The sequence below is a fragment of the Python bivittatus genome, unplaced genomic scaffold (genome assembly GCF_059951505.1).
Source record: "Python bivittatus isolate LINGU-HERP-01145 unplaced genomic scaffold, Pbiv_v1 ctg000410_np1212, whole genome shotgun sequence".
Taxonomy (NCBI): Eukaryota; Metazoa; Chordata; class Lepidosauria; order Squamata; family Pythonidae; genus Python; species Python bivittatus.
Window position 1 is genome coordinate 6,181,031 of NW_028277067.1, and position 22,607 is coordinate 6,203,637.

General features: G+C 38.4%; 1 protein-coding gene across 3 annotated transcripts in view; it reads left to right on the forward strand.

Moving 5' to 3' along the window:
* The window catches only part of RARA (retinoic acid receptor alpha), a 183,324-nt gene that overhangs the window by 65,170 nt on the left and 95,547 nt on the right, over nt 1–22,607 (forward strand). For all 3 annotated transcript variants that reach the window (XM_007420692.3, XM_007420691.3, XM_088143428.1), the window contains exon 2: nt 2,072–2,553. In XM_007420692.3, the coding sequence (XP_007420754.1) occupies nt 2,379–2,553 (175 nt within the window). In that variant the 5' untranslated portion in view covers nt 2,072–2,378. The remainder of the gene's footprint in view (nt 1–2,071; nt 2,554–22,607) is intronic.

Here is a 22,607-nt window from a genome sequence, read left to right on the forward strand (position 1 = left end):
TTCTTCCCTGTCTCTAGTCCACCACCTTAACCACCACACCAGGCTGGCTCTCAGGATGGCTTCTTATAGGTTACCCCAAAAGAAGGGGTTAACAAATTCTTAGATACCCCATTATTACCCTCAAGCATGGAAGAGTTTTGAGAAGCTGCTTTGTTTTAAGCCATCCCCGTGCAGTGGTATGAAATAGCGATATATAACTGAGCTGAGATTTGGAGTCAAAAGTTTGATTGGTTTAGACAACACACTAAACCATTTTTGCTGATAGTTTGTTGAATCGCCAGCAGTAGGTTGGGTTTACATGACATCTTCATCTAAGACCAAATAAACCTCTGTATGGTTTAGGATATTGTATGAATGGATGAACAGTGGATAGGAGTACACTTGGTGATGTGAAACAACAATCTCAGGACATGTATTTGGAAGAACAAAGTAGGAGATGGACAACTGACCTATGAGGTTGCTTCTGTCCCCTGGCACTTCTCCTTCATGAGCTCCAGTGAAATGCATAGGAGCCTTGCAAGGGCTCCATGTCAGCTGGATCTGAGGACAAATTCCCGGTAATGCGTGCTGTGCTTTTGTGAGAGTTGCCATTTTATATTTCTTCCCTCAGGCATGAGATGAAGTGAGTGGAGCATGGGCTTGTGTGTGGAAGTGGTAAGGATGGTAAGGATAGCTCCCCCCCCCCCCACTGCTCCCAATTTCAGTTTAGACTTCCGTTGGAATTGCTTTCCTCCATCTGCTTCTTTCAGGAATGGGAAAGCAGAGAGGCCTTTTATTTTGTTTTTCATTAATCAGCATTTCCTTTAGTGTCCTGTGCTCCATTCTGCTCCCCCTCCCATGATTTATGGTGAGGCAAGGGCAGCAGGTAGCCAAACCTTCCGACCTCCAACTCATTTGTCTGGAGGGGTTGGGCTACCTGTCACCTCCTGTCAAGGGAGAGCGATAAATGGTCTCTTGTGGTAATTACGTGGGGGTGAGGGTGGAGGGGGGAATAGGGGTAAGGCATGGTGTTGGTAGCAGGATTGACTGGCAACAAAGCCAAAGAAGAAATTATACCCTGATTCTCAGTGGTGTGTAGGAACAAAGTATCATTTGGCAGGCAGGGGTTGAGCATGTGTGTGGATTTCTATGTTCCAGCACTGTGAGTTTGATTTGAATTTTCCCTCAAATGCTGGTGGATCCTCCTCCCTGACTTTAATCCCAATTACTGTGAGGTCAGAGAGTGGCAGAGGGTGTCTCCTCCTCTCTCAATATCCTATGTGGTGGGTGTGGCCTCCTGTAATAGCTGCTGTAGATATGTTTACCACCAGCATTAAATCAAGAATCATAGTAGGTAAGGTGGAGTTTGCTCATCTTAAAGTTTTCTTAAATTTTCTATTTGCTAAATAATTTAGTATGGCTAAATATATTTTGCTATGACTGTAAAAAGATTAAGCCACTTCCTTTTATATTCCTTTTTATTCCTTTTATATTCCTTTTATGTTTTTTGGCAATTCCTGTTAAAAGAATGATTGTTATTCTATGTTGATTAAATGAAATAAAAGCACTAAAGGGCTTACAAATACAAGAGGAGCAAACCGTAGTATACTGACAAAAAAGAACAGTGGAATGTAACTCCTTGTCAGGATTAGGGGATGTAATTTTATTTTTTATTTAGTATAGTAGCAGAAATCCACTGTCCTTCAACTCCTTAAATTATCCAAGAAGAAGAATAACTTGGAATATAATGGCCGTAGACATCTTACCTATTTGGTGCATACCCTTTATCAAGAAAAAAATTAATTAAATATATGTATGTCCCAAATAAGCCATATAGCTTAAATCTGTATAGATTGCAAGATAAAACATGAATCAAGATCTCATCTATAAGAAATGTTTTCCAAGGTTATAAGAATTATGTTGATATGTCTTTCTTTTTATATTCTTTGGACTTACAGTCTCCAAGCCTCTGGCTACATTCCTCTCTGAAAAGAGTAACTTCCTTATGACTGTCAATTATTTGCATGCAGTCTGATTTTATAGTGCCAGCCCCTTGCATCTTTGCTTATTTTCTACCTTTCTCTTTCTACAGCTCTGTCACCACTTTGTGCAGAGGACCTTGCAGCTTCTCCTACATACTTTCATTAGAAGATCTGTTCCCAGAGACACCTGAAATATCTTTGAAATCTTGAGGATCCACTCTGCTTGCCTGGGAAATTTTCCAGTGGACTGAACATCTTTCTTCTGCACAACTTCGGCCTGACTCGCAAGGGAAGAACTTACAGTGATTTTGCATCAAGTCTTGATGGTTCTGGACTGCTCATCTATGTCAGGTGCTCTGCATTCAGCCCCTATGTGAGTCTTTTTGTCAAGGATCAGGCCCGTGGAGTGTGCCAGCTATGGCGAGCAACAGTAGCTCTTGTCCTACACCAGGGAGCGGGCATCTCAGCAGCTACCCGGTTCCTCACTATTTCTTCTTTCCCCACATGATTGGAGGCCTCTCACCTCCAGGAGCCCTGCCTGGAATGCAACACCAGCTGCCAGTCAGTGGGTACAGCACACCTTCGCCAGCTAGTAAGTATCCAAATTCAGGAGCTAAGTGGCTAGTATGGATGAATACAGGGAGATGCACACTTAGGATGATGAGGCTCTTAGTGTGTTTAGAGCAATGGTGCCAGCTTTGAAAACATCATCACAGCATTTGGTACAAACATATCCTTTTTTATTCAATAAAGAAAATATGATCAATACCCACGTACTTCATAAGTTGTCTGTTCTATTACAATTCAAGTGACAACTTGTGAAGGGATTGTGAGCTGCAGCAAGCTTTTTTGGTTTGCCTGCACCTTTGAGACCCTGAGCTGTACTGTCTTCCTCATTTAGGAACTCCAGATTGGGTCTTAGCAATGTTGTCTCTGCTGGTATGCAAGTTTTTTAAAGCTTGATATACTTCCTGAATTGAAACATTGACTTCTTTTTTAGTTTTAATCTTCTGATATGTGATGTTTAACTAAATTCTGTAATCATTATTTTAGGATATTATTTCACCATTTTCTAATTAAGTAAAAATAGATTTGTCAACTTGTTTATAAAATCTGTGGTTAGGTGGCTTGACTCATGCTTAGGTTTTGAAGCTTTTGTTTCAGGTTTAGGAATTTCTTCAACTTCGTAATGTGTTTGGAACTCTGTTAGTTTTTGTAAATTGGATAGTTTGTGTTGACATTCAAGTTTTCTCACAGATATACAGTAATCGGCACATGTGTACACACACACGAACAGGCGCTGTTGCTAAACACCTTAGTTCTCTTACCCCACTCCCATCCTGAGTGCATACTATTATACTTTTTATCCCATTTTTCCTCCAAAAACATAAGAATAATGGTGTGAACATTATAATAACAACCTTGTGGCTTAAGTTAGGCTGAGAATTGCTGAATTCATATCGGAGAAACAAAGTTAATCTTGAATGTTATGTCAAAAGGATTCCTGTTCATCTCTATATGCAACCATGCTGAAGTGTGATTGCCCCATTTGTTACAGCAGAGAAAAAACTGTATTTGGCAGCCTCGATGACTTCATCTTGAACCTTTGGCTCTGTCATAGTCTCATTGAGTAATTTTGAGCAAATACTTGTTTCTCATGCTTGGTTCCTCTTTAGAATGAGGAATAACATAGCTTTTGGGAAAGGGGTTAGGAGAAATTAAAGATTGCACAGGAGTTTACAAATTAAAAGTTCAAGGGATCAAAAAAATACAGTAGAAATTTGAGTTTGGGAAGTTCTTGAAATAAGAACTTTTACAGAGAGATCTGGAATTTGAGTTATTTTGGATAAATTAATTTCAGCTTTAGTTTTAGTGGGTGAACATAAGCGGGTGAACATAAGAAGATATCACATCGGTGAAAAAACTTTTCCCAGTTGTTTTGCGTAGACTGGACAGTTATTTAGGTGTGTTTTCTGGTTTTGCTCTGAGAAACTCCAAAAGAATATCTAAATGTTATATTTCTCTGGGGTAAAAATGTGCATCAAAACTGTATTTGTTCATGGGAAATAGAAAATGTTAGTTCAACAGATCATTCTTCCCAGGGACTATCACTTGAATTAAAAATAGCAAGTTCCCGAGCTGTATTCTGCATGAATCCTCTTTAGAAGTCTTGAAACGTCCCAAACCAGAGGACTCTGCTCACACTGATATGCTTTGCGGATAGATTGGTGCAGTATATTTCCATCATGATACCACGGTTTTGCACATTTAGTGCAACACATCTCCCTATGAGAATAGGTTCCTAAATGAGAATTGTAGAGTACAGTGCAGCATGGTACAGTACAGTGTGTGTGAGAAAGGCATCCTTGGCAACAGCTGTAAAAGCAACTTTGTCTCCAACTTTGGACAATTGTGCAGGCAGGGGATTCTTAGTATGGGGCTGCCTGCAGTGAGCTTTACTTGATGTGGGTAGGATTGCATAGGCTCTGAAGCTTCTCTAGTATTTGTGAGGTATTGTTTCTGGATTTCACAGCCTTGAGGTTAAAAACTTCTTAAAACATTGTCAGGTGATGCTGACAAAAATTACCAAATACCTTACATGTGGAGCAAAATGAGGTGGCAGGCATGGCCAGAAAAGCCTTTGCACAAGTACATCTTGCACATCAGTTGTGCCCATTCCTAGATTACGAAGTACTGCTCATGGTCACTCATGCCTTAGTCACCTCTCAGTTGAACTATTGCAATGCGCTCTATATGGGGCTGTTCTTGAACAGCATTTGGAAGCTTCGGCTAGTCCAGAAATGCAGCATTATGTGCATTATGGGTACATCATGGTACACCCACATAACACCACTGCTGTGTGAATTGCACTGGATCCCAGTAAGCTTTCCAGTGCAATTCAAGGTGCTGGTTGTTACTTTTAAAGCCCTACATTGCATGGGGCCAGGTTATTTGCTGGACCACCTATCCCCAATGATTTCTACCTGTCCCACCAGATCTGGCAGACTAGACATTCTCTGGGTAAAGCAATGTCACCTGGTGGGGCCTGGAAGTGTGCCTTCTTGTCATGGCACCTGTCTTATGAAACAGTCTTCCTCCAGAGATACAGATGGTTCTGACCCTACTGGCTTTTCCCGCAGGCACTGGGGCCACGATCTTAATTAAGTTCTGGCCTGGTTATGTGTGATCTATCGGTGATGAGATTTTTATTGGAGCCTTGACTTTGTCAAATTTCTTTCTTTCAGCTGATTTTGTATTATGTGTCTTTATCCTTGTTCACTGCCCAGAATTAATAATAATAATGATAATGATAATAATAATAATAGTAGTAGTAGTAGTAGTAGTAATAGTAATAGAAACACACCTAGCTCTTATTGTAATTTGTAGTTCCTTATGACAAATGGAACTGATGTCAAAATACTGTTAGATCATTTTTATAGGATTCTTAGCAGGGAGGCTACACCATTAAATTATACTCGTCACAGTTCAATCACCCCGCCCCCCCGGACAAAATAGATGGTTTTGTTTGCTATAGAACAACATCGCAACAAGCTGGGGAGCAGTGTATCAAGCTGGGTAGAAAGGAAAGATACAGGTTTACTGTCCTATAATATCTGTGAGTGGTATCTTTTCAGTCCAGTTGGAAATCACTGTATAAAAATTCACTTGTATTTTAATATTAATCCAATCACCCCCCCTCCAAAAAACCCTTAAATACCTGGCTAATCTTGAGAAACTAAGCAAGATTGGAATTGCTTGGTACTCGGATGGGAGATCACCAAGAAACACCAGGGGTATGGGGTGGACCGGGAAATCATTCCCAAGGAAGTAATGGCAAACCACTTCTTATGTTACCAAGAAAACTATATAGCCATAGCCTTGAAATCCTCAGGAGTTGAGCTTAATTTGAGGGAGTTTTTCAACAGCTGGCAGTACCTAGGTAATTCTAGCTGATCTTGGAAAATAAGCAGGGGTCATCCTGGTTAATGCCTGGATTGGGATCTACCTGGGGATTCCAGAATTGTTGACTAGACTTCGAAGTCAAAAAATGTCCCAGAAAAGGGAATGGCAAACTGTGCCAATAACGCTGCCAAACAACATGCATAATGCATTCAGTAGGAGCTGAGCTCAACTCAAGGGGTATTTGTACATCGTATTGATACTTTGTCACATTTTAAAAACTTATTTTCATGACCTTCAACACTAGAAACATGGATTTGTTTGTGTCTCATGAATGGTACCATATATATCCCTGTGTTAGACTTCCCCCCGTAACATTACCAAATGTTTGGATGTTGTTCCAGTTAAAATGAGAATATAAAGATTCCTTTATGGTTCTGCCATGACAATCTATGGTCAGCTAATCTGGAGACAGCCTTATGCAGAATGCAGTTTTGTTTGTTAGTGAACCACTTCCATTGAAGATGATTTGTTGTAGCCACTGAAGCCCTATGCTTCTTCTAAGATCTCTGGTTTTGTCATAAACTGCATCTCTTAATATAGTTGGTGATGCAACTGGGGGCAGCATAGGAACATCACTGTGTGACAAAGCAAGAAATTAAAAAATAAGGATTGAACAAGTTGCTGTATTTCCATTGGATAAGATGTAGGAGAACACACACCACTACCCAAAATAATTGAGATGCTTTATTGTAACTCTTGAGATTTGTTTTTCTTTTTTCTTTTCTTTAAAAAAACTTACCGTTAAGGAACTTGCTTTTAAATAAAGTTGAATCTCATGTGTTCCTACTCACTTTGCTGTGGCATAACTGCTATAACATATACCTCATGCTTTTCACTTGGTGAGCATCCTTAATTTGAGGAGATGTCTGTTTTTCAAAAGAAGGAACATTCCTAGCAAAGTATTAAAATTATGTGTATCCTAGAGTTTGTTTTTGCATAGTACCTTGACTTTGACAATTTTGGTTTAAAAATGTTTCTAGTCCTAAAGAAAAAAAGCCGGGACAATATTTGACAAATAACTGAAATCAAATATTTTGATTAACAACTAGCCAAGATATTTGTATGAGTTTTTGTTAGCATGCTCTGTTTTTCACTGAAAATATCCACTGATCCTTCAAGCGTGGGTACATTCCTCTATCTGTTGCTCCCAAATCTTTTCCCATTTATTAGTAAAGACAAATATGAAGTAGTACATCAGCATGTTTTATAGAATAGTTCCCCCTTGTGATAGTCATATGGAAGTCCTATTTTTAATCTATACCTTCCAAATTCTGCATTTATTCAGGTGGTAAGTAACATAAGCTAGAAAACAAGGCTACTTTACCCAAAGGAAGGCAGGACTCTGAAACCTATAAATGGATGGCAACTATATAAATGGAAGTTTGTTTATTCCTCCTGCATAATAAGATAGGGCAATGAGCTATATAGAACATTTTTTTCTATAATTTACCTCCTAAGAATTGGAAATCTTAGTTAAACTCTAGCTGTTAAAATACTGCCTACATCTTTTCAAGCTGATCTCTTCAGTTAAAAGTACTGGACCCCCCCCCTTTTTTTTAAACAAAGATGCATGTATGAAACTTCATGTTTTTGCAGGAATTAGACCTTTTCATTTTGTAAGCTTGAAGTAAACTGAATGTGGCATCCTTTAAAAAGAGTGCTACAAAGTTCTCTCCTTTTGCGGGGGAGGTATTCTAATTAAAAAGTTGGTTTATATGCAGTGAAGGAATCTTTAGGATGTACTCAACATAAAGTTGTTGCAGGCCAGGATTCCAGTGTCTCAGACTAGATTTCCTCAATTCAAGGTGAGTATAGTACCCAAATACAGTCTGGTTCAGACATTCTGCCTGAAGGTGGGAGCTGGGAGGACTTAAGACATGGATGTGTGCAGTGGGTTACTGTACTCTGATAAGGTGTGACCAGGACTATAGCTGGGGTGGCCATTGGGGAATTTTCTCTGATCCTCTAAAGCTTATCTTTAAAAGACTACACAATTCCTTTACTTTTTCCTCTGGTTCTTTCTTAAACACTGAAAATAGTTACAGGCACGGGCATGCTCTTTCTCCTTCATAGGATATTTATGTGCATGAACCCTAATTTCTGAAGGGAGGGTTAACTGAAGCAAACGGGTACTAAGTAAACTTTAATCATTCCTGTTTGGTAATGAATTCATGTCTGAAGAACTATTTTATTTATTAATATGTTTAAACTGCCCAATAGCTGAAACTCTCTGGATGGTTTACAATAAACACACTAAAAATACAATATGAGTAAAAATGTATATGATAAAATCAAATAAAATGCAAAATAAAAACACCATATAAACTAGGCAGCATCAAGGCAGTCATTCAAAAGCTAAGAATTAAAATTAAAAGCCAGTTTAAAAGCTTGGGGAAATAAAAAGGTTTTCACCTTGTGCCAAAATGATGCTAATGTGGGTGCTGGTCAAGTCTTTCAGGGGAGGGAATTCCATAAATGAGGAAATCTGGAGAAGGGTCACATTAAATACATACAGATACAGTATCTGTATCTAGATACAGACAGATACAGTACTAGACTTGTAGCCAGAACACTTTGGCCTTTATAAGAGGTATTATTTGGGACTGAGAGCTTTTGTAATATAATGATTAAAAGCATGATTCATATATTCCTTCCTTCAGAGATGGGACATCAATACTAACACTAATCCTGGGCAGATGTAAGAAATCATTATGATCTGCAAGCAGATCCATCCTACACTCCTTTGTAGGATCATGAACAGATAGTTGGAGTACCTTTGACTTGGCCTCCAAATGAAGGGCTGTTTTTTCCCATTGCATTGCATGATAGGTGTTCATCACACACCTGAGAAGAAAGAAAGCACACATGAGGAATGCATGTGTTTTTCATTGTACATATGCAGTCTGAGTTGTATCTATTGGTTATATTAGAATAGAATGGAAAGTTGGGAATGGGCTGATTACATTATAGGAAACACCTGCATGCTTGTGCTGATCAGTACTACTCACAATGGTTTGCTCCTGGAAATCTGTTTTCTCAGTACAAGCTTACTTCATTTTAGGGTCTTGTTTGATACTTGCTAGAAACTCTTTAGTCTCTGCGTCCATGGCGGCATTTGGCTGAATCATATTTTTAAAGCAAAATCATTCCTTCCTTCCTTCCTTCCTTCCTTCCTTCCTTCCTTCCTTCCTTCCTTCCTTCCTTCCTTCCTTCCTTCCTTCCTTCCTTCCTTCCCCACCCTCTTTTTACTAAACCTTCTATGGTGAGAGGACTAGCTATCCTGTATTCTTGTCCCACAGGTGGGGTCCATGGGTTTTATGAAAAGGGATGTCCAGAAGATAGCCTTGGAAGAAAGGGTTGAGCATCATCTCTCTCCCTCCCCTTTTAGAAATCTTTCTCTCTTATTTCTCATTGTCTCCTCCCTTTCCAGGCAAGAGGGCCTTTTTTTATAAATAGCTTGAATAACAGGAAACAAAGGTTTAAAAGGAATAAACAAACCTCTTGACATATGCTGAGGCAGGCCAAGGAGGCGTGCTTAGGAGGGGGGTGGTGTTGAATAGGGACTGGAGAGATGAAGTGAGAGTCTGCATTGATTGCTCACTCCTGCATCATTTATCCTTGGGTTTCTCCCTTGGATATTGTAAGGTTACAAAGAGTGAGTAGGACAGAGGAAGTCAGGGTGCCTGTACCCCACTCAGGAGCGCACGTTCTGCATTTAACCTGGTGGAAAGGGTAAGATCTTGGGTAAAGCTTCATCCTGCCAGCAGTTAGGCACTGAGGCTGAAGAAAATGTATTACTATTAGTATACTAGGATACAGTCTTTTAAATTACAGTGTAAAACAAATGCAAGCGCTTATATAGATAAACATAAATAGGAATACTTGTTTGTTTAATTTCTGACATTAAGAGAAAAATGGATATTAGCATTTCCATCAGCTTTGCCAAATCAGGAGCCCTCTGAAATTCCTGTGTTCAGGAAATCCAGCTTAGTGGAAGGCACCAGGTTGGGGAAGACTGACCTATATCAATGTGAAAGTATGTGCAAAAGCAGTTACATATTAAGAATGAAGAATTATTAATTTTTTTTAAAGACCAAATATCAAGGAAAGCCTATCAAGACCAAATATCAAGGAAAGGGTATTCTGTGTTTAGACTGTTCTCTGTTTTCCAGGTCATGGTGCTCATTGTCAAAATAAAAACTGAGTAAACAGGTGAGGTGTGTGTGTGTGTTTTAGGTGTTTGCCTAAGATGTAAACTGCATACATAAAGGATGAACAGTTAGTGAATATCTCATATGTTTTCCAGATCCATTTTACCTTGTGCATTCTCTCTGAATGGGAAAACAACTCATCCTTTATCCTCTTCTTTTACCAGTGATGAGCCTCATGTTCTCCTGCAACATACAGTATCTTTGGGTTTGAAGCTTCTGTGTTAATAGTTGCCCTATATTCCTTTCACTGGTGCCATGTGGGATAGTAGCTTATCCTGTCTCGGGATCTTCATGCTTTTCATTAGGCTTGCTAAATGGCTGAGCTAACTGGACTTCATAGGAAAAGTTGCAAGCTTATCATAACTATTCAAAACAGGTTCTGGGGGTGAATTCCAAGAAGACCAACCTTCAACAAAAACTCAGGTGAGGAATGTGTAAAATATAAAGACTAACTTGTGTGAGTCTTTAAATGCAACTGCCTGGAACATGTGTCATCTGTTCTGGAAATCCCTGCTCTTGATGTGTAGGAAGACAGCGGCTGTACACAAAGCACTGTATTCAGTGTTGTATGTAGGATGCATACTCAGCTTGTTCAGTTCTTCTATTATAGCTCATATCACATCTATAAGAAGCTGAGACATTATATGAATCCCCATATTCTCACTAAGCCTACATTTTCAGAAATGCTACATATAGTTCAAAAGTAATAGGTTCTCCTATAGATACAATTTACAACTGCCCAGGCTGAGTCTTTATAGACAGCTGAAAGACAAAATAAGATTGTAGCATGAGAAATATGCAAAAGTTTGGGACATAATTTTAGAAGGAAGGGCCTGAAATAAGACCAGCCCCAGGTTGCATGCCTCCCAGGAATTTGCAAGAGTTCTCCCCCCCCACCCCGCAAAATGCCATTAGCTCCCCTCCTCCCAGGTCAGAGAATTCTGTGTCTGAATCCTGCCTCCCTGCCCTTTTCTCCACCTACTAGCCTGAACTGTCTGGCACATTCTTAGCATTTGCACAGTAGGGCAAAGATCACCCACCTCAGCTTTTTCTGAGCTGCCAAGACTGGTTCCATTTTCCTCAAGCCCTGACTTGCTTTGGCATTGTGCCCACGCCTTTTGAATCCATTTTGGAAAACAAAAACAATTAAGGTGTTGTTTGTGTTTTCTGAAATGAGAGGTGCCACAAACTGTGGTCATTGGTCCTGCAAACTGCAGAGCCTGAGTTACTTAGTGAAGGGTAAATATTTTGTGCTTGTGCAGTGGCACTATTTTAATATAAAGTGTTGCCATTAAGAACAGTCTGGAACAATGTTTTATGGCCTAATTATGTCTCCTTCTTTTTCCCTAAGAAGTATGGGTTTGATATTTAAAGATTCTTGATTTCTAGAATCCAACTTGAAGGCAAAGGATCAGTATCTAAGCTCTTTCCTGTAATTAGTTTCACCCAGCGTCTGGTGTCCTCCAGGTGAGCTTGACTGACTGCTCTAATTCCCAACCAGTCTTGATGAGTTCTCCATTGCTGTCAGCATACGTTTTAATAAAAAGAGGCCATTTTGATTTTCTTCCCATAGAGGCACGCCAATAAATTCAAAGCTGTTGTCTCAAGTTTGAAGTGGGGTTTTCCAGATGCTCCAGAAGTTTTTTGAGCTCGAAACAACTCTGTTTTGAGTTTGAAAGAGGTGTTTGGGCTTGAAGCAGGGTTTTTAGGCTTGGAACATTTCCGGAATGGTCAGAACAGTGTCAGAACACTTCTGGCAGGGTTGGAACATCTGTTTCCAACTCAGAACAGAGGGTTTCAAACTTGACATGCAGTGTTTTGAATTTGAAATGTTTTGCACACCACTAATTCTCCAAAACACATGAAATAGAAATTAAAACAGTGCATAGGAGTTGGTGCAACATTTTCTTTTTATGCTTTAGGATTTGCTCACAATATTTGGGCATTTGAGATGGAAAATTTGAATTAAGTTATATTTATTTATACACTATGTAGACTGCCTTATTACTGTAAGTCTTCTGGGCAGTTTAAAGAGATTAGAACTAACAAAAAACAGCAAAGAAACAGAGAACCGTTGTTTGCCAGCGCCCAAAAGGTAGTAAAGTAGCAGCCAGGCAAACATTTCACCACCAAAGGTATTATATTGCTAGAATTAGCTCTATTTCTACAGCTAGCTATAGCTATCTACTAACTGTCCCTTGGAGAAAACGTTTGGACAATGGTTCCTAATGGCACTCTAAGAATCAGTAATATAACAAGGAAGGATTCTCTAGCCTATGAGCCATACTTGACGAGATTCCTTTTTTATGCCACTGAACACCTCCCCCCTCCTTTTTTGTGTGGACTTTTGAACAAATAAGCAAAATAGATGCTTCTAGTCTCTGCTAGGCTTAGTGCTCCTGTTTTGCTTGTAACATATATACATATACCCATCACACTGTTCTCTTTTAGGGTAAGTAGTATTGTGCAGAGTGCAGAAAAAGAGTAAGAAATAGTAAGCCAGGGAAAAGAAAGGTATGAGATAAAAAGAAATATAGCTAAAACTAGTTTATACCAACATCATTTACTATGCCTCTCCCACAATGGCCTTTGGCTGTGCACATTTAAGAAATAAGTTGGAACTATATCATTTCATGCATTTTATTCTTGCAAATCATCCTTGTTTCCACTACATCCTTCCACTGCTTCATACACTGTTTTTTGTTATTTAAACTCCCCCCCCCCGCCGCTTTTGAGGATCTCAAGATCTCTATTCAGTCACAACTTTTCCAGTCTTCCCTTTCCTCTTTATTCTTCCTTTGTATATTCATTTTGCAGTTTGATCCTCATTCCTTCTCTGTATCATTAAGCCTTTTCAACATTCTTCTTTCATACCAACCACTCACTGTTGTATTAAAATTACATTCTTTCACAACCAATTTATTCTCCCCATTTCTTAATTACTCCATTCTAAATGCATTCAGTTTACTATTATGTTACTACTGACATACTATATCATTTCCATATAACACTGTGGATAGAAAAATGCTCTTAATGTGAGTAACCAAGTATGCATATCCATTTTTACTTCTTTTGACAAATATTCATTTCTCACAACAGACCACATATTATGTACTATCATTCTAGTAGCAATATGTATGTCTTAAAATTTCTTCATTCAGTTTTTCATGTTTAGTAAACATTCTGGCAATGTAGATAAATTCATCAATTTGTTCTATTTCTCACCATTTATGTATAACAACAATGAAATTATTCATTTTCGCTGTCAAACACAACTATCTTGGTCTTTAATTTTCAGGTACATATGCTTCATTGCATTATACAATCTATCTAGCATTTGGGTTCTCAAACAACATGGCATCATTTGCAAACAAAAGAACATATGCTTTCATGTCTCTAATCAATACATTGCTAATATCCCTACAAGCCTTTTTTATATAATTATTGATAAGTACCTTAAAACAACCAAGAAGGCATCAGACACCCTTGCTTGCTCCCTGCTCACTGTTGAACCATTTGCTGAGTATTCCATGATTTGTTTCCAACATATACAGCTCTTAGTGCACTCAGTAACCAAACTTGCTCTATACTGGCAATTAAACATACCATCATTCAAGTCTGTTCATTATATTAAATTAACAAACATACAATACACTTCTTACATGTATACTTTTGTTAGAGCAAAAAATCTGGACTGCACACCCTCTGCCTGGCCACTGCACTTTCCAGATGTTGTTCATTGTCTCTCTCATATCCTTTCAATCAGAATTCTGCCAAACACCTTCAAGGTACACTAAACAAACTAATTCCTCTGTAGTTTTTGCATTCACTCTTGATCTCTTTCCCTTGGCATAAGAGAAAAATCCTAGTGCCTTCCAGTCATAGGTACTGTTGCAGCCACATAGCCACTCAATAAGAAAATCACTTCCATATTTTAAAATTAGTAGCATTTAGTGTAGTTTTTTTATTTTATTTGGTATGCACTTCTACCAATATATGCAGGACAAGACCTATTATTCCTCTTATAGCAACAGCCCTGTGAGTAGACTGGGCTGAAAAAGAGTGGCCAAGGTACACTCTTGAGTTTCTGTGGTTGAGATGGGTGGGCCAAAATCTGTATCTCCCCATTTTTAAATACTTTTAGATTGATATTAATTCCTTTGACATATGCTCGTATGAATAGACTGGAGTTTAAATCATATAATTGAAAGAAAGATCTGTTTCTAAGGAGATGCTCACCAACACTCACCATTCTAATTCAGTTTTGGGACTCCAAATGGTCCAATAACCTTTTCCGTACTCCCTCGTCTCATTCCCACCCATCTATTCACGTCACCTAAAATATATTTTTTTTCTTGGATTGAATTAATTCAGAATGTTACACGTCCTTACCCTTTCTCTTAATTTGACATCCAAAATTCATTCATTCATTCATTCTTTCTTTCTTTCTTTCTTTCTTTCTTTCTTTCTTTCTTTCTTTCTTTCTTTCTTTATTTCATTTCATTTCATTTCATTTCATTTCATTTCATTTCTTTACCACTTATTCCTCTTCCACCCCAAGTCACAATCTTCCATTTGCCATGATCTGTTTAAAAAAAAAAACCTCAAAAGGAAAAATAGAGACCCAAACTTTTATAAAGACTATAATAAAGCCCAATATTAAAGCATTTATTGAGTCTCTCTTCCTATTGCCTTAATGCATAGAAGATCCATTTTCAATCCTTGGTCTGTATATTGTATAGAATAGAATTAAAATGAGCATACACACTTTAAAAAACGTTGGATTTAATCTGATTTCTTGCTACAACTTTGTGGTATTTGGGAATTTCACACCTCAAGAGGCTGCTGCACACTGCAGATTTTAGATCTGGGTTTGCCTAGCTTGTGTTTATGGCATGTCCCAGAAGAAGCCTTTTCTGCTTTATTTTTAATGCAGCAGAATTAAAGGGAAAGTAGATGTAATTTTAATGAAAGCAAATGACACAGACTCCCCCCCCCCCCCATACAGTCTTCCTTTATTTGATAATTATAGTGTTTATGCCTCTGCCAAATTAATAGTCTGGCTGGATCCAGTTAATACAAGAGCACTGAAGTGGGCCTTGCTTCAATTAGGAGTGAATGGGCACATGTCAATATTCAAGGGGGAGGGGGATAAAGGGTTTGGCCTAGAGGAATGTGGAGGAAACAATACATGGGAAGCAGGATGGGAAGGACTTTCTGTTGTTTTGGTCATGAGTTCAGTTCATGTAGTGGTTATGATGCAGATTTCATGGTCCTCAGGCATGGAAGCAGGCTGAGTGACCTTGGACCAGTCACTCACTCTCAGTTCAACCCATGTTACAGGATTGCTGTTATGGGGAGAATTTGAGGAGAGAGCGTTATTTACTCTGCCTTGAGTTGTACAAAATAAAGGTGGAATATAAATTTAGTAAATAAATAGGAAATGATAATCACACATGGTTTTTGAGACGTGGCAGTGTGACAATGTTTACATAATAGGCTTGCCATGGTTAACCAAATTGTGGTTTATTCAAGACGATTTGCCTTGGTTCACATTGTACTCTGAACTATAAATTAATCAGTGGGCTGGATTTGCACAAGATGTTTTGCAAAAATGTGGTTGGCTAGTTCGTAATTCATATGAATATAGTCTGTGCCTGTACCTTCACAAAAAGCAAATTTCTTGGGCTTTCTTATCAGAAATGGGGGATTGAAGGGACATTGGTTAGACTTTGAGAAAAAGAGGGGTCATAACTTATGGGGGGGGAAAATTAGTGCATTGACAGAGTTTTCCCAAGGAAAAACCTGGCTCCACCTATTATTCCAGGCATAGTAGACATTTTGAAGCTTCAATGCCTTATATAGGCCCCAGATTCTTTTTGTAACCTATAGTTTCTGCACATCATAGTGACGAACACAAAAACTGTAATGTGAGCCCTAAAAATGCTTAATACACAGTAAGAAATTCCTCCTCACAAATCCAAAGAATAATTTCATGTTCAGCCTTCTTTTCCTATTTTAAGAAAGGTGGGAGATTTTTGAGAGGAAAATATATTTTGCATGCCACCTGCAGTTAGCAGCTTTACTGCCAAATTTCAGCAGTGTAAATCTAGGGATACTCTGGAAGCACAGAATTGCACTGGGTGATGACATGTGGTCCATGGACTGCTCATGTTCATTGTGGCACAATCCCATTTCCTGGGCTCTGTACCCTTATGGAATGGAGAAGGGTGTTAGGGAGAAATATGAGAGGAAAAAGTAAATGTTGGGATGCTACCAGGGAAATGAATTAGGTTTACTAAGAAGGGAGGGGAATGGTTGGGAAACAGGGCTCATGGGGGTGGGGAAGAGCATGATGCCTGGGGATTTTTCTCCCATTCCCTAGCTGGGAGTCTGATGTTAAGTAGAAAAATTCCTCCCTCCTCGCTCCCGTAAATTGCTGACTCTGATTTCCCTGGGCTCTCTCTCTGCTCCTTCCTCCTCTTTTCTGTATGTACAGGCTTGATGCTTACTCCAGAACAGGCCTTTGATGCCAACTTGAGGTCATGGTGTAGGCCATGGAGCTGATTAAAAGCACATGGCCCTTTCTTGATGCCTCCTGTCTCACCTTGCAAACATTCCTCAGAGTAGCTTCCTCCTCCTGCTCCATAGCATTGCCCTTCGCCTGATCCTGCTTCTGCAAAAATACTTCTTTTTCTCCCCCTTTCTCCTGCAAGTGACTTCCATGACCCAAGCTGGTTTTTGGTTCTCCCTCATGTTTCTTACCATAGGGGCTAGAGGCACATCTCCAAGCAGCATGAAGACAGTAATTAAATCCTAGAAAAGAAGTTCTGAGGGGGCCCACTTTGCCTTAGATGCTTTATTGCCTACACATGGGGACTGACTATCTTGAATACAAAGAGAAGCACCTTGCACGTGCTTAAAAATATTTTGTATTTCAAATGCTGTGGCGCTGCATACTGTCTCATTTGAGGAAAAATAAATATGCCTAAGAATGGGACTCCCATGATTTCTTTATAAATGAATTGAAATATGGTCATGGGTCAGAAGAATAATGAAGTTTGAACAAAAACAGAAAAGAGCTGCCGGTGAAAAGCACAGCCTAAGATTTAAATAGAGTGGTATGTGTTTGGAGAGAAATTTTGAAAAAAAAAATCTAGCAATTCAGCATTGTTTGAGTTGGAAGTCTTTGGGAAATACAGTAGTGTAAGTCAGAAAAGATAGAAATGATGTACAGAGTTATGAGGCCCAGTTATAATATGAACAAGAAGAATATATGTTTTTTAAAAAGAACTTTATTAAATTTCAGTGTAAGATAAAAAACAAGAAGAAAAAAGAAAATAGCAAAGGAAAAAAATATACAGAAGAAAAAAGAATAAAGAAGGTAACTTCCAACTTTCTTTGGTACAGGTGTAAATATAAAATACATTCACCTCTTACTCTAATATTTAAAAGACTACAATACATATCTATATTAACAAATAATATAAAACAGATTAATACAAAGTATCTAATTATAAAATAAATCAGTCATCAAACCCCAAAATCAATATTTAATTTTTTTGAGTCTCAAGTAAAAAGTCCAAGAGTGGTTTCCAAGTAGAAACAAAGCTAGACAATGTCTTTTCTTTGATCAAAAAAGTCAATTTTGCCATCTCCGTCAGTTCCATTAGTTTCAATATGCATTCTTCTGCTGTAGGTATTTGTACATCTTTCTGTTTTTGCTTATATAGAAGTCTTGCTGGTGTTATCATGTAAAGAAATAAATTCCTATGTTTTCTTTCCATCTGTTTATCTATCATACCTAAAAGGAAAGTCTCTGGTTTCAATTGTATATCCATTTTTAAATTTTTTTGAATCAGAATACATATCACTTTCCAGTATTTCTTGGCTTTCTCACAGGTCCACCAGAGATGATAAAAAGTACCTTCACACTGATTACATTTCCAACATACATTTGAAATTCCTTTATACATCTTAGCTAATTTATCCAGTGTCAAATACCAATGGTACATCATTCTATAAAAGTTTTATAAGTTAAGAGTGAATTTCAAGCCTTTATTCCACATATTTTTCCATTATCCAACATATTATATCCAAAATTTTTTGCCCACATAAACATACAGTCCTTAACATATTTATCTTCTATGTTCATCCTCAACAAAAGTTTGTACATCTTGGCAATAACATGTTCATCATTAGTACATAAAGCATATTCAAAGTCAGTTTTTTCACAAGTAAATTTGTAACTTATCCATTTTAAATCTTGAGCAATTGTGCATAAGTAGACCATTGACAGGTATAACTTTCCAATTCTAATTCTTCCCTCTCCTTCAGTTTAGGTTCTCCTTCAGAAAACAATAATAAATTCGCATATGTCAACCATGCTTCTTTAAATGTCATTTCTCTTCTATAAAAAGCTTCTTGAGGTGACAACCACAAAGGAATTTTAGAAGTCAATCTTACTTTATATCTATTCCAAACTCTTAGAATGGCATGTCTAATAAAATGATTCTTGAAATCAGTACAGTATTAACTTTCACTTTGTCATACCATAGATATCCATGACATCCAAAGGAAGAATATATGTTTTGTATGTAAATGCATGTTGCGTTCTAAAAAGAGAAGCAAAAAAGTTCTCCTTTGCCTTGAAACCACACCTGATGATGCAGACATCCTCACAAACTGCAGACTACTTGGCAAACCTGTTTCTCAAGAGGACCACTTCAGATTGCTGATAGGAAATTACTTTTCACACAAAAGTTCCTCCATACCTAGGAAAGTGAGCTAAAACCTTTCTTTTTGACATCTAGTTTTCTAGATCAGAGGCTTTCAAAATTTTTCAGGCCACGAAACTTGTTAATATAAAAAAAAGTTTTGGGGGGGACTTGTAAAGAGGCAGAGCACTAGCGATAGAAAATTGGCAATAAAATGAAGAGTAAACTGCAAAATTAACATTTCCAATGTACAGAAAATAAAAGTAGAATTTCTCAATTGAGGTTATTGTATTAACCAAACAGGGTAATGCCTTGGGGCATTTTTTCTTGTTACCCAAAAATGTGCAAAATGCTGTTTCCTTCTTATGGAGTGTTGCACATTTTCTTTGGAAATACTCAGAACTTTTGTCTTTTAGGTTGAGATGTTTGGTCTTTGTAATTCTGCAGGATTCAGGCTACTGTGACCCAATACTTGCTCACCTTCAACCCACAGTTCACTAGATTTATCTTTCTTGCCAGTCCATTAAAACTGAAGTTGATAAGGCTCTGATCATATTTGCATGTCTTACTTGTGCTTGAGCTTAATTTCTCAAACTTTTTGCCATAAGAAGCAACAGTAACTCCAGAAGCATGGGAATTTGTTTAGCTTTTTGTATTTTCACCTTTTTCTGTACTGTCTGCAATTGTACCAGTTTGTAGCCAGTATTCCCTATCCGAAAAAAATATTTGTTAGGCCTCACCAAAAACCAAAATGAAAATAATATGCATATACTGAGGGATATCTAGGACAAGCGTTGATATCATGGATTTTTTCCATTGTGAATGCTTACTTGAAGCCACTTAAACACCCATCTTCTTCCTGCCTGACTTTGCAAACCAATTTGTGTGTATGTTTACTCCAAAGGAAGTCCCCCTTCAAAGGGATTTGAGCCACAGGTGCACTGCAGGCTAGCTGTACAATCCTAAGTTTATTAATTCCCACACAGCTCAGCAGGACTTACTCCTAAGTAGGTGAGCACATAATACTAGCTTGATGATTAAGCAGGTCACTTGGGGACACATGCATGCATACACACAAATACTGTCTGCAGCCTGGGAAGTGAAGTGAAGTGAAGAGGGAGGGAGGGAAGGACTCACCTTGATTGCTCTTGTGCTGCTAAGCAAGTTAGAAATGTTTGCCAGAGTTTGGGGGGCAGGGAGTTGGGATTGGGGTATGTGTGAGAAGACTTCACATACATTCACAGAGAAGAAGATTCAAGTGGGGGTGAGCATTTGCTTTCTGTGCAGAGCACTGGGGGTAACAAATGCTAAGGATGTATAGTTGGTGAGAGGGGAACAGCAGCATCGAGCACTGGATATCTGAGTGTGCCAACGTTGGAAGGCAGTTTGTTTGAGGTTTTGTTTTGTTTTCCTTTAGTCCTTTGCTAAACCCATTCAAGTCCTTACGGAACCGTAGGTTTCTGCAGAACCCAGTTTAAAAACCCCCAGTATAGATGTTTGATTCCATCCCCCCCCCCCCCTGCGCATGGAGGCAAGCAAGAGGCTTTAATTTAAAGCTGGTGAATTGCAGTCTGAAGTGGTACAGTTCAGGAGTGGGTTGTTTGTAAGAATTTTTCTTCTGTCTCAGAAAGAAAAGGTGGGCATGAGATTAGAAATGCACTCTCCGTGTGTCTGATATTTTTATGATTGTGTAATATAAACTAAATTAACATATTACATCACGGTTTGTTTAAGGATGGTTTGTTGAGCAAAGTACAGTTGGCTGTGTTCATAACAACACATAAGGTTATAAACAGTGATTTACAAACTACAATTGCTGGGTTCATACAACACAACCAAGGAAACTACGATATGGCTTAACATAATTTGTGAACTCAGTCATACAGTTGGAAGGGTATCCAGCCTGTTTAAAAAATGTAGAACCAGACCATCTCTAAGGAATTGATTCTATTATCAGATTGTTTTTATCATGAAGACATTTCTCCTAAAGTTCAGCTATAAGTCACTTTTTTGTGAGATGGGCGGTATCTAAATTTGAAAAATAAAAAAAAAAATAAAAAAAATAATCTGTTGTGTTCTAATTTAATCCTATTAGATTTTGTCCTGACTTCTGGGTAGTTGAGAACAATATAATCTTAGGTTCTGATGCTGAAAACAGGGTGCCTCCCGTGTCTCTGAATATTGCCTCTTTGTGTGTGTGTGTGCGCGCGTGTGTTTGTATGAAATACATGTCTTTGCATTCATCAAGTACGGTTTTTGGCATCTGAAGTACTTTTGAGCTGGTTTTATTGTTTTTCCCATGACCACTAAATGAGAACCATTTTGGGAAGTGGGAAACTATAATTTTATCCCATCCTTCAAGAAGCTCAGGAGGGGGGAACCTAAAGCAGTTTTCCTACTGTCCACAGTTTTTTTCTCTCGTTCTCTGTGAAATTAACATTATCCCAAAATTCTGTACAGCAAAGGCTGCAAAGAAGCTTTATGTACCCTAAAAGACAGCTTTCTGTGTGGCATAAACTGCAGTCTGCTTCGTAAAAAAATTATATAGCGACTATGAAAGCAAATAAATATTTAACGATTATTAAAGCATTTTGCAAATCTCAGTTTATAAGTAAGCACTCGTTGCAAAATGCATGCTCACAATTATAAATTGGAGGATAACCGCAAATCATGGTTAACCTTCTTCCACCTGATCTGGAGTTTATTCCTCTTGTTTATATTTCCTCTAAGTTTGAGTGAAGTTTCATTGTCCCCCATTAAAAATAAATTGATATAAATCCCCTCCCCGTGTTATTTTCTCTCATTAAACTGAAATTTTTGCTTGGCAACAGCATTTAGAATTTGCACATTTTTGTCTGCTTCAGTTGATAGCAGAGTAGGGTGGGTAGGTGGAATCTATGTGGGCTATTTTCTCTGTTATTGTTGTTGCTTTTCCTTAATTAAATTGAAAAATTAAACCAGGGAGATGAAACAGGAAAAAATGCCATTGGGCCTTGAGAATTAAGGAGATGGGGAGGGACCCCAAGACTTTAATTAGGCCTTTAAATCCATGTGTAAAATAAATTTAGCCCACGGCCAGTAACGTTGGAATGATAAAACTCTTTGATAAAAATGCCATATTCTTGGCAAATGACTGAGGTGGACAAAACAACTCCCCATTCGCAAAATAAAAAAATGTTCTCTTTCGTCTTCCCCACCCCCCTCCTAAATGATGCCCCAGGACTTTGGAGATTATTAATGGTGTCTTTTGTTCAACCTATAGTGCTCCCCCCACTCAAATGTCTGCTTGCCTCGGGGCCCCTGGAAGCCGCCGATCGGTAAAAAGTGATAAATACAATAATCTTGTCTGCTTCTGATTAAATTTATTCCTGACAGCATCGTTTATCACAAAGAGGCTGGGATAATCACAAACACTCTGGGAAGGTTCTGCAATGTGTGTGTTGGTGGAGGTGGGGGGAGAACAGGAGGATATTGGGCAGGTCAGCAGCACGCTTCTGCTTTTTGAGCACAGAGAAAAGTTAGTAATCTGCAGAGAAGTGCTGTCCCTTTTCCAGATAGCAGAAATTTGGGAGACTTTAGGAACTCGGGTGAGAGATAGAAATGAGGTGCTAGGATTCTTGCTGCAAAGGGCATCTATTCAACTATCCTCTAGGATTTAAGACAGGCGAGAATGGCCTGAGCACAGTTTATTTACTTCTTCAGGCAAACCCTCCTTTTGGAGGATTTTTTTTGGCTTTTTTTTTTTTTTTGGCTTT